Source organism: Lolium perenne, chromosome 2 (assembly GCF_019359855.2).
Source record: "Lolium perenne isolate Kyuss_39 chromosome 2, Kyuss_2.0, whole genome shotgun sequence".
Classification (NCBI taxonomy): Eukaryota; Viridiplantae; Streptophyta; class Magnoliopsida; order Poales; family Poaceae; genus Lolium; species Lolium perenne.
In genome coordinates this window covers 26,073,952-26,093,608 of record NC_067245.2, presented here as the reverse complement: position 1 = coordinate 26,093,608, position 19,657 = coordinate 26,073,952, and the positions used below count along the sequence as shown (strand labels likewise).

Below are 19,657 nucleotides of genomic sequence, written 5' to 3'. Positions count from 1 at the left end.
TCCCCTGTTTTCGTTGTTTCAAATGCTATAATGTAGGGAGCACAACTGGAGGCTACAAGCTACTCTGAAGATCAACAAAACCTGCAACAAGCTTACCACTCGGTGCTCATGGTTCAGAGGTGAAGCCATTTCGTATGACGCAGCTTGGAAGCTGGAGCAAGGTGCTCACTCAGCTCTAGCAGGCGTAGTTATCTACATTCAAATGGAGCACAACCAACACTGCAAACAGACGCACATTTTAGGCATGTCTTCACCATCGGTGTCTCCACTTCAAGCTTTTCCTGGCCATCAAATTTGCTGAGATATATATGAGCCTCGCTTCTACACGGACAACTCTGTCTTAACATCTGCAACAGATGAAACTAATATTGTAGCTACCCAGGCCACTGTCCACTGATCAGGCCCATAATTGCAGCTATTCAATCTAGCGATTCCTTTTAGGCAAACATGATCAGTCATGTGCCCAGGAGCTGCAATGTGAAAGCACATCATCAGGCTCGTTTAACAACTAGGCTCTATAACAGATCTTTAACCGTCAGGTGTTTATGTTCCTCTCTGTTGCTAGCATGAATCCCTTGATGCTCCTCTCTATAGAATGTGCTTCAGTAATAAGAACATCCTTTTATGTTCAGAAAAAAAGAGAAAGAAGCTGAGTCCGATCAGGACATGGCGTTACATAGCACGCTCGACATTTCAGACGGAACGAGATACTACATTACTACACCGATATCTTCGAGGCGCACGCAACTCCGTGCAGGCCGGCGACAGGCCATTCGTCATCAAATCCTCGCCCAACAAATAGCAAAACCAAAAAAAGGAAACACCACTACTCCCGTTCCCCTCCGCCGGCAGTCCACCCATGGCGACGCCGACCTCGGACCTGCTGCGGCCGGTCGACCCGGCGCAGGCGCTGGACGAGGCGGCGCTGCTGCGCTACGCGGCCGCGCACGTGCGGGGCTTCCCGGCCCCGGCGCCGGCGCTGGCGCTCACGCAGTTCGGCCACGGCCAGTCCAACCCCACCTACTGCCTCCGGGCCGCCTCCGCCACGGAGACCCGGCGCTACGTGCTCCGGAAGAAGCCCGCCGGCGCCATCCTCCAGTCCGCCCACGCCGTCGAGCGCGAGTTCCAGGTCCGGACAGATCCTCCCCCGCCCGCTTCGCTGCTGCTGCTCAATCAGTCAACTGTTTGTTAGGCTTGCTGTTTCAGATGTTCCGTTCACCGGCATAATTTAGTTTGTCTGGACTTCTCTGGTTCGACCCTGGGCTCGATCTGAAATGGTAGTCGGAGTTCAGGATACCTCCGAATCCAGGGGCTATGTGTTTTTCAGTGCTACAGTAGAATCAACGTTTACTTCCAAAGTTAAGGATGCTTCCACTGATTGCACTTGCTCATGCAAACTCATTACAAAGCCTGCATGGTTGCTGCTAACTAGAAAATCTAGTTTCGTGCTCATGCAGAGCATCTTCAACACTCTAGCTTCTGAATAATTTAGGAACTTACTTGCACTTATCACTCATCAGACCAGCTCTGATATTTTATCTTGTAACTAGGTGGTGAAGGAGGGTTTAAATTACCCCATCTTTTTTTTGATAAAAGGAATTTATTAATATCGAGAGATACTAAATATGTTGATGCGAAATGCTTCTTATATGCCGTTGTTTCCTTCTGAGAAGTGTCGTGAACTTACTCCCTGAGTTGTTTTTGATATGGAAAGCAGGTTCTCAAAGCTCTAGGCGCTTACACGGATGTTCCTGTACCTAAGGTCTACTGCCTCTGCACCGATCCAAGTGTGATTGGAACCCCTTTCTACATAATGGAGTACCTGGAAGGAGTACTGTATCTTGATAGCACGTTACCGGTACGCTCTTTATTGTGTGTTCTTGGTCTTGCTAACTCTGCAGATTCACTGAACAGTTCATCAACCTCACTTATACTCAGTTAGTTGGTAATGTTTCCGTGCAGAATTTGAACAATATTTGCCTATCACCAGACATTCCTCTAGCTTATGATAGTGGATCGAAGTTGTAGCAAAATAGACAGTGTAATTGTTCTTGTGTGCAATGTATGGGAACATAAAGAAGGCCAGTCTTAGAATTGGACTGACAGCTATCAGCCTTAGTCATTTACTCATTTGTTCAAACCTACAAGACTTAGAGTAATCACAAACACTAAAAGGCAATGCCAATTTTCAAACCCCTCTTCCTCTAAAACATTTAGAGTTTTTCTAGGAGCCCAGATGAAAGTTCCCATATTCCTATTTCATGGAAATAAATGTATCAAATTGGCAACGTTTATATTCATTTTGTTTGCGGCCAACAACGATTTTATTCATGATAATTTCTTTGCCCTTTTTGTATGCAGGGAATAAGTCCAGCTAAAAGGAAGTCTATATACTTTGCTGCAGCAAAAACTTTGGCTGATGTACACAAAGTAGATGTCTCTGCAGTTGGACTGCAGAAGTATGGGAAAAGAGACAATTATTGCAAAAGACAAGTAGGCCTTATCTAGTATTTACCATTACACTCCCTCCCCCTTTCTGGCTGTCTTCTAAGGACAAAAGTCAAACAAACTTGTTTTCCCGCTAGACTGCAACTCAAACTATTATTACACTTACGTATGACTTCTAGCTTACCGATACTTAAATTCGCATTGATCTAACCAGCTTATTCGTTAAGTGCGTTGAGCTGATTAAGAGCTCTGCTAGCAAATGTGCTTTTTTTTTCACAAACACTTGCTCTTTGGACTGCGTGTTCCCAGCTGTTACAACTTAAGTTGATCATCTGAGTTCAAATAATTAAAATAAATTCTAGTTGTCACATTCTGAATAATGGTTACTTTTTCCTGGTTCAGGTACAAAGATGGGAAAGACAGTATCTTCAGTCAACTGGTGATGGAAAACCTGCTCGTTATCAAAAGATGCTTGATCTAATTCGTTGGTTGAAGGATAATGTACCAGAAGAAGATTCATCGACAGGATTTGGAACTGGCCTTGTTCATGGTGATTATCGTATTGATAACCTTGTATTTCATCCAACAGAGGTTTGTATTTTTGGCATCTCAAAGGTTTATGTAACCTCCTAACTACTCCCTCCGTCTCATAATATATGAATGTTACTACAACCAATATACTCCTATATTGGTTGTAATAACATCTTATATTATGGGACGAAGAGAGTACTTTACATAGTTTAAATCTTCCGTATGATGATCGCTTATGTTTCTCTACAGGATCGGGTAATCGGTGTACTTGATTGGGAACTATCTACTTTGGGGAATCAGATGAGTGATGTTGCCTACAACTGTATGGTATGAAATATATGTTTTTTTTAAATGTGAGATATTTTCTTATACACAGTATTGTTAGGCATCATTCACCTATTTACAGCAAGATTTCTTCTGTGATTTGCATGCTATCTAAGTAACAGTTCTAGCTCTTCAGATTATCATGTTAGCTCAGCTGTACTCATTGGGCATTATCGCACCTTTCGCTAACCATGGTTTAGCTAAAGTAATTATCATTTATCCTCGCAGACCTATATTATTGATTCAACACCCACTGAAAATATTTCCTATAGAGGATTTGAGCGTCCCAGCATTCCAGATGGCATTCCTCAACTGGAAGAGTACCTATCTGTGTACTGTTCTATATCTGTAAGCACTGTATTGTTTGCATTTTGACACTGGCTCGATAAATACTCCCCTCTTACTCACTGCTTATTATCCTTTGCTTTCTTTCGAAACTTTCCTCAGGCAAGAGCCTGGCCTGCAGCAAATTGGAAGTTTTATGTTGCCTTTTCACTGTTTCGAGGGGCATCTATCTATGCAGGAGTATATCACAGATGGACTATGGTACTTGTCTTTAACTCTGGAAATATGTTTATGTTCTTATATTCTAATTTATTTGAGCTGTCACGCAGGGTAATGCTTCAGGTGGCGAGCGTGCTAAATTTGCTGGCAAGGCTGGTAATGTTATGGTTGACTGTGCCTGGGATTACATAAATCGAGAAAATGTCCTTCAACAACCACCTGCTACAGGTAATTCTATTTCCTAGCATCATCTCAACAGCCTCCTGCCTCATGGTTTAATGTGCTTTGTGGATATGCTCGCTCTTTATGTTAACCTTGTTGCCGTTTTCAAATAAATTGCTTTGCAAAGAGATGGAAAATGTGGTTATGATCCTTTATTCCTTTTTAGGAACAATGCTTTTTCTTGTAAACTCTAATGTATTTAAATTTTGTTAACTGACCAACCTTTGCTTTTAATAATCAGGTATGCATGTCTTGAAAGCTCCAAGGCAAGAGTTCCACAGTGAGCAGGAAGGTTCAGCTTTGACAAATGGTCAAGGCAGATTTGTTCCTAACGAAAAGGTTATGCAGCTACGGAAAAAAATAATGAAGTTTATGAAAGATCGTATATACCCCAAGGAGGATGAGTTATACAAACATGCACAATCAACCTCACGGTGGACAATTCATCCAGAAGAAGAAAATTTGAAAGTATTAGCAAAACAGGAGGGACTGTGGAACTTGTTTATTCCGGTACTTTCTGTTTTCTTTTGACACCTTTCATATTTACCTGATCCAGAAAAATAAGAGCTTTGTTTCTTACTTTAGTAATGTAAGGTGCACCTATTTTATGCTGGATTCAATGCTGATTAAAATGGTTGATTTGCAGCTTGATAGTGCAGCCAGAGCAAGAGAGCTACTACTTGAGGACCGATCTCATATATCTCCTGGAAGCTCGGATGATCTTTTGCTAGGCGCGGGTCTCACAAATCTTGAGTATGGATATTTATGTGAGATAATGGGCCGTTCAGTTTGGGCTCCACAAATATTTAACTGTGGTGCACCTGATACGGGCAATATGGAGGTAAAACAGATTCATTATGGTTATTTATAGACAAGCATATTTTGGAGAAATGGCTTTGAAATTTTGGAATGAGCGCAATGCACGGGTCTTTCACAACAAACATGTGATCATTCTCGACAAGATTAAGAGAGAATCACAACTTTGGGTTACTGCGGATGCCAACCATTTGAGTTAAACAATGCAGAAGAGTAGTTCCAGTTGTAATTTGCTTTACTTTCTGTCAAACTCATTAACTAATCGAATGGTGCAAATATTTTGCCCCCATTTAAAAAAAACTTGTTTTGAAAATATCTGCCTGTATAAAATCTGCAAATTATTGATGCTGCTTAATAAAGCATGATAGTAGCAGTTGTCCTCTTGATTCTGCTGTTTTATGTATATCATAGAGTCGGATTTCTTATTCTATTTCCCAGCATAGAGCAATGTAGATGACTTATTTATTTATTCCTAGCAAATGATCCATCCTTAGTATGCCAATCATTTTTAGAAGGTTCTTGAAACATATGTCCAGTTTAAATGCTTTGTTATGGTTGGTGCTAGTACTTTTGTATATGGAGGATTTATGATATGAAAATCTCATTATAGGTCTTACTGAGATATGGGACTAAGGAGCAACAAAAGCAGTGGCTTGTTCCTTTATTGGAAGGGAAAATTCGTTCGGGATTTGCAATGACAGAACCACAAGTTGCATCTTCGGATGCAACAAACATAGAATGTGCAATATCCAGGTAATAAGTTGGATAAAATATTTATGGGCAACAAGATAGGCTGTTGAAGTGTTGATATTTTAATTACCTAACCTCTCGTATCTCTTTAGTTACAAGCTATTACCTTGTCAAGGCGTATCATATAATTGCAAATGACATGCTTAGCAGATCCTAGTTATACAGTAACTAGCATTTTCTTTCGTCTAATTTTGTCATCTCAAAGGTATTTTTAGTTTTCATGCAAAAATATTAACATGGTATGTTGGTTGAAACCTCAATTTCTTTTTTGAATTATCAGGAAAATAATAATATCCTCGTGGCATATATTTCCTTCCCCTCCCCCAACTTTTGATAGTTTATACTTTATACAGATGGCATCACTTTCAGTTTTCTGATTACTTGTAATATTTTTCCCTTGACAGGCAGGGAGATTTCTATGTGATAAATGGCAGGAAGTGGTGGACCAGCGGTGCTATGGACCCAAGGTGCAAAATCCTGATATTAATGGTAACTATAACATCTATCCATTAAAGTGGTACTATGGGTCTTGTATACTTTTTTTTCTTTTAATGTGAAGATGCTTGTTTCATGCAGGGAAAAACAGACTTTTCTGCACCTAGACATAAGCAGCAGTCAATGATTTTAGTGGATATCAACACTCCTGGAGTGCAGATAAAGAGACCGTTGTTAGTATTTGGATTCGATGACGCGCCACATGGACACGCAGAGATTATTTTTGATAACGTGCGTGTTCCCGCCACAAATATGCTTCTAGGGGAAGGACGGGGTTTTGAGATTGCTCAAGTAAGCAATAATCTTCTGTTATCACTAATCATTTTGTGATAATATGTACATTCTTTGTCATATTTAAGATGGTTGGCAGGGAAGACTAGGTCCTGGAAGATTACATCATTGCATGAGACTAATAGGAGCAGCAGAACGTGGCATGGATATGATGGTTGAGAGGGCCTTAAGTAGGACGGCATTTGGAAAGAGGATTGCACAACATGGCTCCTTTCAATCAGACCTTGCAAAGGTATGACCTTTTTGACTGCTTGTATAGGGTTCATTTACAAACCCATGGTTTGGTAAACAGAAGTGTCTATTTCACAGAAGCTACATGCCACATGAGTTAGTTATCAATTCGTTTGTTTAACTTACCCCTTTGTTTAGAGGCATTTCAGTTTCTGCACTTCATTGTTTCTTTCCTTGCTTTTTTTGTGTGTGTTGTACTAACATGGATATGAAATCCAGTGTCGGATAGAACTGGAACAAACTAGGCTTTTGGTGCTTGAAGCAGCCGATCAACTTGACCGGCATGGGAACAAGAAAGCCCGTGGGATCCTCGCAATGGCCAAGGTAAATAATTCAGCAAAGTGCACTTCCTTTTAGTCATACAAGCAACCAAAATTTGAGTGAATCTGGTCCTCATATAGGTGGCAGCTCCAAATATGGCCCTGAAAGTGCTCGACATGGCAATGCAAGTCCATGGTGCAGCTGGTGTCTCATCGGACACGGCCCTATCACATCTATGGGCAACCGCTAGGACACTGCGGATCGCAGACGGCCCTGATGAAGTCCATCTTGGCACAATCGCGAAACTGGAGCTGCAGAGGGCAAGGCTGTAAGATCAGGACGATGTCCAGATTCAATAAAAAAAGGGGCAAGGAACATCTGGAAAAGGTCAGTAAAGGATGGCGTCACAGCCACAGGTAGATAGAATGGTGAATAAGTGGTGTTAGATTCCTGGATGTACACTTCCTGTTTGCCCCTGTCCGTTCCGTTGTTATTTCTCCATAAGACTGTGCACACATGATTAATGTTCGTCCTGTTGTAAAGAGACCAACCCTACCCGTACAGTTACATGAGAATTACAGATCTGAACACTAGTTTACTGTACCAGATCTGAACATTTGCACTAGCAATCTTTTTTCGGTGTGCAGTAGAGGCGAGCTAGATGACCACAATAAGAGCTACCCTTGGAAGCCAAACCTGATGCAAAATTTTTGGGCAAACAACATGAGGTACATGAACCGCTCTTATTCCAGACAGACCCATTACACTTCCTGTTTGCCACTGTCCATTCCGTTGTTATTTCTCCATAAGACTATGCGCACATGATCAATGTTTGTCCTGTTGTAAAGAAACCAGCCCTACCAGTTTACATTACCATATTTGAACATTTGCGTTAGCAGTTTTTTTTTGGTGTGCAGTAGAGTCGATCCAGATGACCACAATAAGAGCTCTGTCCTTCGGCCACTGTAGATGTTATCTCTGAGAGGCCAAACCTGATGCACAATTTCTGGGCAAAGAACCTTGAGGTACATGAACCACCTTTATTCCAGACGGACCAATTACATTACGTGTGAACTAGGAACCAAAAATCCCTATCTGAGACCCAGCGAGTAGGGGAAGGAGCTGGAGTTGAGCCACAGGTCGCCCTGGACGAATGTCTGCACGGTGAAATTGCTGGCGTCGATGGCGCTGGTGAGCACGCGGTACCCCGGCCACGTGACCCTCGCCGACGTGTCGGCGCCAGGCCCTCGGTTTATGTACTCTGCATAGTAGAGAGTGTCGAGCGCGAAGGTGCCGTTCCACTCGAGCCAACCCCTGGGGTGTATCAGGCTTTCTATCTTCGACTGCATGAACACCGTCCGGGAGTACTGCTTCCATGGTCGGCCAAGGTAGGAGGAGAAGTTGGCCTGCACGGGGACGAGGTCGGCGGCGGCGGCGACCTTGCAGCCCTGGATGGAGATGCCGGTGTTCTGGTTGGGGTCCTCGCGGCCCTGCGCGGTGAAGGCGTTCTTCTGGCCTGGGTCCGGGCGGCGCGCGTAGAGGTTGCAGTTCTGGAGCACGACGGCGGCATCGCCGAAGATGAAGTCGACGGTGCCGTAGACGTCGCAGTCGCGGTAGAACTGGCGGAGCGAGTGCGCGTAGAGTGTGTCCTGATACCCCACGAAGCTGCACCGGTAGAAGGCGGAGAGGTCGGCGTTCACGCGGAGCGCCACCGCCTGGTGCTTGCTTGGCCCGGCCGCGTTCTCCACCGTCAGGTCCCGCGCCAGGAACCCTGCGCCGACCACCGCTGCAAATTGATAAGCGTCATGTCATAACAGATGCCAGCCACAGAATGGTCTCTTTGACAAGTATGGGAGTCCTTAGCACTAGTGTGACTTAATTTGACTTTTGCTCATGCGTTACAAGTGAATTTTTACACTCACCTATCCAGAGGCGTGTGCCACCTGTGGTTCTAAATCAGTGGGATAATATTAAAGATAACATTGCACAGATGCATAGATCTAATGATGCTGTTACATGGTCTCTTACTGCAAATAAAATGTTTTCTACAGATCAGTTTATCAGATAATATTGGAGAGTAACATATAAAGGTGCACACAATAAAGGGATTTGGAAATCCACATTGCCTTTGAAAATCAATTTTTTCTTTGCTAATCATTTGTTCTTTCCCTATGGAGTGGTGGTAGTGGTTTGTGGGGGCTTTAGGAGCTTGGCTGGGAACTAGTTCTTGTCCAAGAAGTCTTTGGCAGAGATTAGCCTGTATGCTTATCTTGGTGATCTTTTTTTTTTTTGCCAACTGTTGCGGTGTGTTGCTCATTAGAAACAAGTGGAACGTTGTTTTTGGGAGCTTGGCAGAAGGAAAAGAGGCTCCTAGCCAAAGTTGTAAGAAAACATTTGAAAATCATGTGCTTATTAAATCCCCTGTGGTGGTAGTCTTCACTATGTGCTGGCTGAGGGAGGCTAAGAATTGGGGCTTAGAGGCTGATTAACTAAGCTATGCATCTGACAATGACTTCTCGAGATGCTAGACCTCTAACGTTGATGATCTAAGGACCGTGATCTTTGCGTTGGATAACAATAGCTTATTTTGTTTGATGTTGGTTCTTTGGTCTTGTTAAACTGTAATATTTGGAACTTTTGTAGCTTAACCTTGATGCCAGTAGGTTTTCCTCCGTAGTAGATGCTCGATGATGAGCTCTTTCAAATGCTGTCCTCTTCCCCGTGTGTGTGTTTATGTAAGACTTTGTATTTTCGCCATGCAGTAACGGAAACGGCTACCCCTGTCTTGAAAAAGATGTTAGCCACGCTGAGCTTAGTAATGTTTGCCATCGATCTACCGACCAAAGCATGAAAGCTTTATGAAGTCTAGATTGTTTCTACTGGTACTATGTTGTCATCTGCCTATGATCGATCATCGATGCAAGGTGTGGTACGTAGCTGGCGTGGTTGCCATGAATGAATGCGAGGTACAGGTGCATGTGAGGGTACCAGTCAAGTGAGTGGATGTGCATTGTCTCCATACCGACACCATGGACGACGACAGTGCCGTGCCAACCACATCGCGTGCTGCTACATTCGGGGACGGAGCCATTAAGGCTGCTGCCCTGTGTATAGCTAGCAAGCAAGAATATCGTCCTAGCAAATGTAGCAAGCGGAGAACATATCTAGTGATACCACTCCTTATTTGATACCATGATACCACTCTTCAAAATTTAAATTGTAAGTGTCAAAAAATTCGGAACCAAAATTTTGGGTGTTCACAAGTTGTGTGTTTACATACCCTGTAACTTTCATAACCAAATTCAAAATATCCTTAGAGAAACAAAAAAGAGAAATCTAGCATGAATAGTGTCACATAAAGACAAAAACACAAAATGCCACTATTCACACAACATTTCTCTTTTTTGTTTCTCTTTGTGTATTTTAAATTTGTATATGAAAATTCTAGACAATGTAAACACACATCTTGTGAACAACCACAAATTTATTGTAAATTTTTTTATCACATAGAAATTTGAATTTTGTGAAGTGGTATCATGGTATCATGTGAGGTGTGGTATCACTAGATATTTTCCCGTAGCAAGCGATGCTCGTTGTGCGCCCATGCATTGTCGCCCACTTTCCTGTTCCAAAACGCGTGTTTCCATGTGATGGAGCAACCAGACAAACCCCAAAAGAACGCGCGTGCTGGACGAGGCCGGATAGGCCATGGCACGCTTCTTTCTACATCAGTCGATACGACCAGTGTGGCAGTGTCCGCTTGCTCTTGTACCTTGGCTTGCAGCATCACGGGTTGTTCAGCTTGAACAATACATCATTCCCCCTCTGTTCTATAATTCTTGTCCAAATTTAGATGTATCTTATTCCTTTCTTGTTCCGCTGCTAAGGTTATCTGGGGTGCGTGTATTGGCTCTATTTTTGGAACCAAGTTGATTCCTTGTTCTGTTTGGCTGGCAGTGTGTAACTTGGTTTCATGCTTTTTGGCCCCGTGGGAATAAGTTCTATACGTTACTTATTGCTACCGTTTGTTGGTCAATTTGGGTAATGGAAAAAAACACGAATAAATACAGTACATTAAATCTGCGATAGCAATTACGGAATGGAGGGAGTATTTTTTTTGTTCTTTTTTTTTTGAACGGGGATAGGGTCCGAAGACCCTAGAAGCTGCTTGTATTAACGAAACGGTGGTTACATATTACAGAAAAGCCCCTACAGATCATGGGGATTCTGGATAAGGACTGAGCTTTTACAGAAGAGACCCTAGAAAAAATATGGAAAAAGCCATCAGGTCCTCCAAGCTCTGCACCGCATTTGATGGAACTTGCCGTCGAATTGCTCCGCCACAGAACGGACACCCCAACGCCGGGGACAAACCACTTGGTCCGGCGTCGTGGCAGTAGATCTTCCCCTTGGACTTCTTGGTCTCTGGGAAGTAGAGGCTGAAACTCTGTCGAGCACAAAGCGGCCTTTTCTGCCGCGGATAGCTTCGTCTCGCGCGAAGCTTGGATTCACCATGAACTGCAGCTTGAGAAGGGCAAGGCCAAGCCTGCTCTTCGTCGATCCCCGGAACAGAAGGAAGAGACACAGATTGAGGACAACCTTCATCCCTAACGCCATCACCTCGATAACTTGAAAGAGGAAGGGACGCGACATGTCTCCTCCGCTGCTTTGAACAAACTGCCCCCGCCGCTGGAGGGCAAAGACCACCACTGAACGCCAGGGCCATCCAGGGGCTGCTTCGCCTCTCCTCGCCACCACGGTCGGCCGGAGGTACCGAAGTTCCTGGATGATTGGCGTCCCACCGTCCCTCCTCCTCGCCACCTCGGCCGGCCAGGAAGAACAGAGGAGCTCCACACCCTATCGCTAGAAGCTGGCCAGCAACCACTTCTTTATTTAGGGAGACGGTGGTTTCCCTCATCATCTCCAGCTCCACACCCTATCTCTAGAAGAGAGAGAGACCCTGAAGCAGACAAGATCTGGGCGCCAAGACGTGATGCTCGCCTCCAACTACCGGGCAAAAAGCCCACTACTGGCACATGGCCAATACTACTAACTACCCTAGCTACTCCGGCGCCCCCCTTCTCCATCTCCGGCCGGCAGCGCCACCGGATAGGAGTCGGGGGCGGCCCGGTAAAGTTTGTGTGGCTACCAAGGGGAGAGAGCAAGAGCGGTGGGAGGAGAGGTGGAAGTGGACCCCCCCTTTCGTTCTCGAGTGTTTCTTTTTCAGGGGAAGGACATCCTCGCTTTGTGAGTTTTTTTTTCTTAGAGGCGTGCATGCAGAGACTGCATAGATAGAACATGGGTGCATGTGAACCCACTTTTTGAAAAGTTCCGTTCGTGATGTCAAAACATGTTTTAAAAATCGAAACACAAAATGATTTCCCAGATGATCTCAAATATGTGCCCTGGACATGAGTTTCGTGACGAAAAAACCTTTTATTTTGTCTCGGCAAAAAAGTGAAATTTTGCAAGGCTATATAGCAGTATATATGTGACGTATTTTGTCTTTTTTAGATTCTGAAATAAAAAAGTGTTTTCTCCGCGAAAACTTTCTACGCACACATGGTACATACGTACATACCCGGTTATTTTTATTTTAGAATTTTTTAACATTTGAAAAATGCATTTTCAACCTGAGTTCACATGCACCCAGGTTTAAACCGGATTTTTCCGTGCATGTGCTCTTATACCAGTTTGAGGCATGCTCACGGCTAGCTGTTGTACTCCACTGGATCGGGTGCTAACCTTTCGCAAATCGCAACCGAATCTACATGTCGGTGCCTACAAAAACACATGAGTTTGGGGCCATCCAACCCGCACTCCGATCGACGGGGACCAGATCAGAGCTCGGCACAAGACATGAAAAGATGAGAAGTGGAAAAGGAGATCGAAGCGCCCCCCCAAAAAGCACTCCATCGTGCTATAATTGGTCGCCCATTGTGGTAGTGGCTGTTGAATGCGGTCAGATCATAGAATCGGGTTCTGCTGCCCTCCCCGATCTCGTCCTGCGGTGTTGCGGCCACACACCGGCAGAGCTTGCTCACATTTCCATTACCAATTCTGCCGCTCACGTTCATGGCTCACCCACCATATACCTTACCTAATTCCCGGGCTGCTGTATAACTGCAAATGCCAAGGATCAAGGACCGTGCTCTCTAACACAGTAGCAGAACCGATAACGGTACTGGCAGGATCAAGTTTGCGCTAAAGAAGATTGTTTCAGAACCGATAACGGTACACAGCAGTTCGACCTAAAACCCCGGTCACCCAATTTGAAGTCCAACGGGGAGAAAACATATGCAATTGCACATCCACGTGTAATTCTCGTGCGGTTTTATAATCTACAACTAATTTAATTCTTGGTCGACACGTTGATGAGCTCGTGGTGAACTAGCACAATAATAATGCAGTCCGAATGGCACCAATTTTATATTTTTTATCTGAATGGTAGGCACCAAGTATATCAGTCCGGTGATCTCAATCATGTAATCCAGGTATTTGTCTGTAACTAGTCACAGGTGGTCCGGTTGCTGCACCTAGTACGGTACTTTCCAATCCAAGAAGAGTAAAAGAACCATGCCCTGTTCCCCCTCGTTACCTGATCAATGACCACGATGACACTCGTGACAAAATGTACCACGGACGCTCGCTCACGAGCTCGGATCTGACGCAAACGACCAAGCTAGGCGCGCGCGTGCATTACGTCACTATTCCGGTGGGTGGCCATGCCGGCGTCGGCGTCGGCGCGCCGACAGCGGCTCGTGGTGAGCAGGGATAGCAGTAACTCGACTCTTGTCTAGCACTGGAGTGGCAAGTGATGAAGTGGAGCTACCAGAGCAGCACGTGCGAGCTAGGTAACAAGCATTCGAGTTGACGACGACGTACCGAGGGTGGCGGAGCGGAAGGTGGTGTAGTTGTCGACGACGTTGCGGCTGGCCTTGATGACGGTCCTCCACATGCCGTCGCCGACGAGCATGATGTTGGTCTTCTCGCTCCCGACCTCCACGTTCTCGAAGTATCCCCCGGCCTTGACGTGGATCACGTACCGCGTCGCGCTGTTGTTGGGCGCCGCCGCCACCGCCTCCCCCACCGTCGTGAAGTTCCCGCTCCCGTCCTTGGCCACCACCAGGTCGGGCACCGTGCCCGGGAAGCCCTGCAGCCGCCTCCGGTCCCCGGACGACACCCACGACGGGAACCCGCCGCGCCGCACGGGGCCATACTCCTCGAACGCCTCACGGCCTCGCCGGCGCTGCGGGAGGCGGCGGAGCAGGGCGAGCGAGTTGGACACGAGGTGCGCGACGTGGTAGATGCGGCCCTGGATGTATGGCCGGACGCGGCCGTCCTCCTCGGCCGACGGGCCGGCGAACCCGTCCAGGCAGGTGTACTGGTTGGTCATGGCCGCCGACAGCACCGTCTGCACGCCCGCCACCGACTCCTCCGCGGAGCGGTTGGTCGAGGAGAGCTCGGCCGCCGCCGTGGTGAGCTGGTCCAGCGTGTGCCCGAACAGCTCCACGCAGTCGGCCAGCGCGAGCCGGTCGCGCGTGCGCAGCCGCGAGGGCCGGGACAGGTAGGACGTGCTGTTGGACGCGGCCGCGCGCACCGCCGACGCCGCGCGGCCCACCACCTCCGAGATCACGTCCCCCAGCGGCTTCTGCGCCAGGTCCGGGATGGAGGACAGCGTGGAGACGCACACGTCGCGGTGCAGCATGCCGGCGCAATGCCGGTCCACGGCCGCCGCGTGCTCGGAGTCCTCGTCGCCGGCGGCGGCGAATGCATTTTGGGCCAAGAGGAATGTGAGAAGCAGGAGGAGGAGCTTGGCCGCGTCCGGTCGCTGGATTCTTGCAGTCGTCGGAGGTGGCATCGTGTGGTGGAAGCGCGGGATCACTGTGGGGGGAGCGAGCGGGGCCGGCCGGAGGTGACAGGGACACTGGCCGGTGCGCGTCGGTGCGAGTGAGAGGATTGGAGGAGCCTGACTGACTTTTATAGATGCTGATCGAATTTTATCCAGACTGAAGCTCGTATTCAGCTGTCATGCACGGAACGGGATGCTCGTGCATTTGGTCTGCCTCACATTTGTTAAGAGAGAATCTGACTAATTTTTCGGTGCAAGGCTAGAGCTATGAAGAGCCTATGATTGCAGGGTGATCAAGAGTTCAGGACCATCTGACATGATTTACTGCTTGAGCTTTCGCATGGTTTATTTTTGATTTTGCCATCTGCATTCATGAACTGACCAGAGCTTTCAACAAGCTCCAGCTACCCGCGATTACTGATTGACAGAGCTGTGCTGCAAGACTGCAAACGAACAGCAACGGCTATTACTACATTAATAATCGCAGTGGTAGGAGCATTTCAGGATGGGCAGTAAGGGCATCTCCAACCCAAACCGCGCCCGCACGTTCGGATCGAGCCGGATAAAAACGCGGCCCAGCGCGCGGACCTATCCTTAAAACGGATGGCCGCGGCGTCCGGGACGATCCAAACCCGGCCCAAATCTGGGACGAGTTTGCGTGGCCGCGGACGCCGAATGTTGGCCGCTCGCGTCCTCCCCTTGTCCGCCCCTGGCCCGCCTGTCTGTCTCCCAAAACACAAACCCCTCGCACACATCTCCCGCCGCTCCGCCGCCAGCCAAGAACCGGCGATTTGTGAGCGGCGTCGACGCCGGCCACCGTCGTCGAGACGCCGACAAGCGGGGCGGAAGCATAGGTCGCGGCCCCGCGCTGCTTTAGCTGCTTCGTAGCATAGTCGGAGGACGCCGTCGCCGACGCTGTTGTCCTCTCACCGTTGCGAGACCTCCCGCCGTTAGCAGCTGCGCCGTTGCCGCCGGAGGTGAGCTCTCGTGCACCGTGTTTTCAGACCGCAAGTCGGCCGGGACGGCCATTGCCTGCAGGTCCCTACGGACGCATTGGATGGCCTCCGCCTGCGAGGTGTTCGATGAAATGGACGATCTAAAATTTGTCCCTTTTCATGTGTAGATCATGGTGGACAGCGACGACGACTACTTCTTCAAGAACTTCATCGACACGTCGTCCAACGAGGACTCCGACGATTAATTTTTCACGGATGCTGCGCTGATCATCCACGAGCACATTGTCTCGCAGATCCCCGTGCACCGGGGGTCCTTGCCGGGGCGCGCGGCCGCCTTGGACCGCAAAAGAGAATGCGGCCACGACCAGCTCTTCACCGACTACTTCCAACCCAAGGCATTGTTCACGCCGGCCATGTTTCGCCGGCGTTTTCGGATGTCCAGGCCGTTGTTCCGCCGGATAATGGATGGCGTCAAGCTCTACGACGACTACTTCTGCGCGAAAGTGGATGCAATTGGCAAGGTAGGCCTCTCTTCGTACCAGAAATGCACGGCAGCGATTAGGATGCTCGTCTGTTGTCAATCAACACTTCCAGGGGGTTTCCTGGGATGCTTGGCAGCATAGACTGCATGCACTGGGAGTGAAAGAACTGCCCCTTTGGTTGGCTGGGGGCATACATCGGTCATTCTGAGGGGTGCACAGTCATTCTTGAAGCTGTTGCTTCACAGGATACATGGATTTGGCACTCATTCTTCGGAATGGCTGGCTCGCACAATGACATCAATGTGCTGCAGCGCTCTCCGGTGTTTGATAGGCTAGCGTAAGGTCAGTCCCCTGATGTGGATTTTGAGATCAATGACCACCACTACACCAAGGGGTACTACCTTGCTGATGGTATCTATCCACCTTGGGCTACACTCGTGAAGACAATCCGAAAACCCAACTCAGAGCAGGAGGCAAGGTTTGCCAAAGAGCAAGAGGCAGCCCGGAAAGATGTCGAGCGGCCATTTGGCATCCTCCAAGCTCGTTGGGCTATCGTCAGACACCCTGCCAGAGCCTGGGATGTGCAAACTCTGTGGGAGGTGACGACCGCTTGTGTAATCATGCATAACATGATTGTTGAAGTGGAGCGGGATGATTCACTCTTTGATAATGACTGGGAGGACCAGGGAGAGTTGGTTACTCCTCAAGGTGGCCAGGCATCATTCCAGGACATTCTTCATGCACACCAAGAAATTCGAGATCTAGCTGTACACAACCAGCTGCAGGCTGATTTGATCGAGCACATGTGGCAGCATGTAGGCAACAATGCTGCAAACAACAATGACGATGGAAATCCCGAAGCCTAAAGCATGTGTAACGTTTTTACATTTTATTTGAATAATACTTTATCATTAATTACGTGGACAATGTACTGTGTAATAAATTTTGAGCATTTGAACCATTTTCTATAATTTATTTGACGTTTATAGTCAATTTACAAGCAAAAACATACAATACGGGACGACCCATTTCTGCAGCGTTGGGCGCACCGTGCGACCCAAACGGACGAGCGGATACGGGGATCCCTCCGCGCGTCGGCGCGGCCACCCAAACGGCTCAAAACGGACGGCCAGCGCGTCCGTTTTGATCGCCCGGTTGGAGATGCCCTAATCGTACAAGCATACGCAACTTGCCTGGCGACAACCCGTGTGTCACCACTCACCACTCACCACTCACGAGCGTGCGTATGTGCAAATACTGGATCACCGAAACAGGGTCATACTGTACTTTGCTAGCACAAATGTCAAAACGTCCACGTGGAACAGGGTCCCAAATGCACATAACCAGGATCCAGAGAATTGTATTAGGAGGCATGTGATAAAAATAAATTCTATACATGTAAACCTTGTAGAATTGCAACGTTTTCATGACAATAATTATATTAAGCACACTTCCATATGAGAACCAAGATTTATTATATTTTCACGGTCTTACATATTTTCTAATGTACACAAAAAAATGATAAAATAGTTCAAAAAAAGCATGTCAGAGATCTTATACAGTGCATTTACATGCGGATTCACTAATAAATACATTATTACCATTTCAAGAGTAGTGTATATACGATTATCTCTCGGTCTGTCACTTTCCTAAGAGTGCTTTTTTTCTGAAACCATAATATATTAAGCTAGCAAGTCGCCTCATTAAACACTTTTCAGTCCCCTCAGGTACCGTGGTAAGGAAAAGAGCTATCAGATCACAGGATAGTTACATCGTTTACAAGCATATCTAAAAGGAAGCTAGGGGGTTCGTCGACCCAATTACAAGAACTTTTATCAGATGAACAAAACTTCGCCAACATGTGAGCTGCTCCATTAGCTTCACTTGGGCAATGCTGGACCTGCACTGTACCAATAAGAGCCATGAGATCAACACAATCCGCGGAGACAGGAGCCGAGTCTCCCCACCACACTTCAGCTCCGGTGCAAGCCTCAACAATTTCTAATGAATCCGATTCCGCAATCACGTTGTTACATCCTATATGGTGAGCCAAAGATAACCCTTCTCGTAATGCCATGGCTTCCCCTACAGCTACCGACGCCAAGTTTGGGATGTACATGGTAGAAGCAGCAATAAAATGGCCATCATGATCTCTTAAGATTGCTCCAACAACACCTGTATGATCATCATGGAGGAAGGAGCCATCCACATTGACTTTTATTTGGCGCGGTACAGGTTTAGACCACCTGAGATTTTTGTTACCAGGTTGCTTTTTCATCTTGGCTGGATTTGCACAAATTGAAAGAATAGACATTCTGCAATGTCGCATTAACGGAACATATTCTTCATGTGTTATTCTTCTCCTAATCCACCAGAGATACCAAACCCCAACCAAAATAACTTCCTTTTCTCCCAGATTTTGGAATCCCGGTACCAATGCTTCCTTTTTAGAGAGAATAAATTCGAGGACCGCTGATCCAGAGCGATCAGTCATAGCAGCCTCATTAATCAACGAGCTAATACCGAGAGAATCCCAAAGACTTACTGACGTAGGGAATTTAAACAACAAATGCATAATATCTTCAGCCCCTAAATGACAGATAGGACAGTCCCCACTGGTGCCAACATGCCTGTTCACCATGATAAATTTAAGAGGAACAATACCATGCAAGGCTCGCCATGCAATTTTTTTGATTTTACTAGGTAGTTGAATTTTCCCGAGAGACTTCCACACTAGATTGTTTACTGATGAACTCGGGAGTGATAACTATCCGGCCCTGGGTCCAAACCGAAATCTCCGTCGAAGATGATAAGCAGACCTGTGGTGAACCGGCCATGCTCAGTGCAATTCGAAGCTATAAAATCCTCAAATCCTTGTATATTTAGGGGAATTTGGAGTATGCGATTGACATCAACAGGCAAGAATAAATTTCGGATCAGGGCTCATCCCACAAACCAATATTCACATCAATTAACTGAGAGACCTTTGAATACGCCATATTTGTTCTTAGGGAGATGATTTTCCTGTCTGAGCTAGCTGAAATCCAAGGGTCAGAATAGATATTAATATTATCACTAGTACCTACCCTCCATATATATCCCCTCTTAAAAGTAGAGAGCCCTGCTAAAATACTCTGCCAAGTAAAAGAGGAGCCGGCCTTCGGCCCTGCCTTTAAAATATCACCATGGGGAAATACTTTGCTTCGTAAGATTGTAGCACATAGGGATTCTGGTTCAGTTATGAGGCGCCAAACCTGTTTAGCCAACATTGCTAAATTGGAAGAATGAAAATCTCTGAACTCCATACCACCTTCATTTTTTGGGTAGCATAATTTCCACCACGCAAGCCCAGTGCATCTTTTTTGCTTCTCATCATCACCCCACCAGAATTGTGCAATGGCATATGTCATTCTCTTACAAACACCAATAGGGATCTGAAAAACTGACATTGCATAGACAGGGATGGCTTGCTCCACAACCTTCAACAAAATCTC

General features: G+C 46.7%; 2 protein-coding genes across 2 annotated transcripts; one reads left to right on the top strand and one right to left on the bottom strand.

The window, feature by feature from the left end:
* Positions 1-839: 839 nt before the first annotated feature.
* On the top strand, positions 840-7,479 carry LOC127331530 (probable acyl-CoA dehydrogenase IBR3). Its single transcript, XM_051357705.2, has 16 exons — positions 840-1,129; positions 1,718-1,858; positions 2,362-2,493; positions 2,851-3,039; positions 3,229-3,306; positions 3,532-3,651; positions 3,751-3,849; positions 3,918-4,035; positions 4,271-4,539; positions 4,676-4,870; positions 5,456-5,598; positions 6,000-6,084; positions 6,172-6,381; positions 6,461-6,613; positions 6,832-6,936; positions 7,014-7,479. Exons 1-16 carry the CDS (start codon positions 860-862, stop codon positions 7,203-7,205), a joined length of 2,499 nt encoding a protein of 832 aa, XP_051213665.1. The 5' UTR covers positions 840-859; the 3' UTR covers positions 7,206-7,479.
* A 414-nt stretch (positions 7,480-7,893) lies between these two features.
* Positions 7,894-14,850, bottom strand: LOC127331532 (pectinesterase). The gene is made up of 2 exons (XM_051357706.2): positions 13,759-14,850; positions 7,894-8,659 (listed from the first exon to the last, which is right to left on the bottom strand). The coding sequence occupies exons 1-2, from the start codon at positions 14,732-14,734 to the stop codon at positions 7,965-7,967; spliced, it is 1,671 nt and encodes a 556-aa protein (XP_051213666.1). The 5' UTR covers positions 14,735-14,850; the 3' UTR covers positions 7,894-7,964.
* Between the last annotated feature and the right edge of the window lie 4,807 nt (positions 14,851-19,657).

Excerpts from the sequence above, each read along its gene's own strand:
- LOC127331532 (XM_051357706.2), bottom strand. The coding sequence starts at position 14,734 with ATGCCACCTCCGACGACTGCAAGAATCCAGCGACCGGACGCGGCCAAG. Across the intron at positions 8,660-13,758 it reads CTTCCGCTCCGCCACCCTCG|CGGTGGTCGGCGCAGGGTTC; the intron begins GTACGTCGTCGT and ends ATCAATTTGCAG.
- LOC127331530 (XM_051357705.2), top strand. The coding sequence starts at position 860 with ATGGCGACGCCGACCTCGGACCTGCTGCGGCCGGTCGACCCGGCGCAG. Across the intron at positions 1,859-2,361 it reads ATCTTGATAGCACGTTACCG|GGAATAAGTCCAGCTAAAAG; the intron begins GTACGCTCTTTA and ends TTTTGTATGCAG. Across the intron at positions 6,937-7,013 it reads GGATCCTCGCAATGGCCAAG|GTGGCAGCTCCAAATATGGC; the intron begins GTAAATAATTCA and ends GTCCTCATATAG.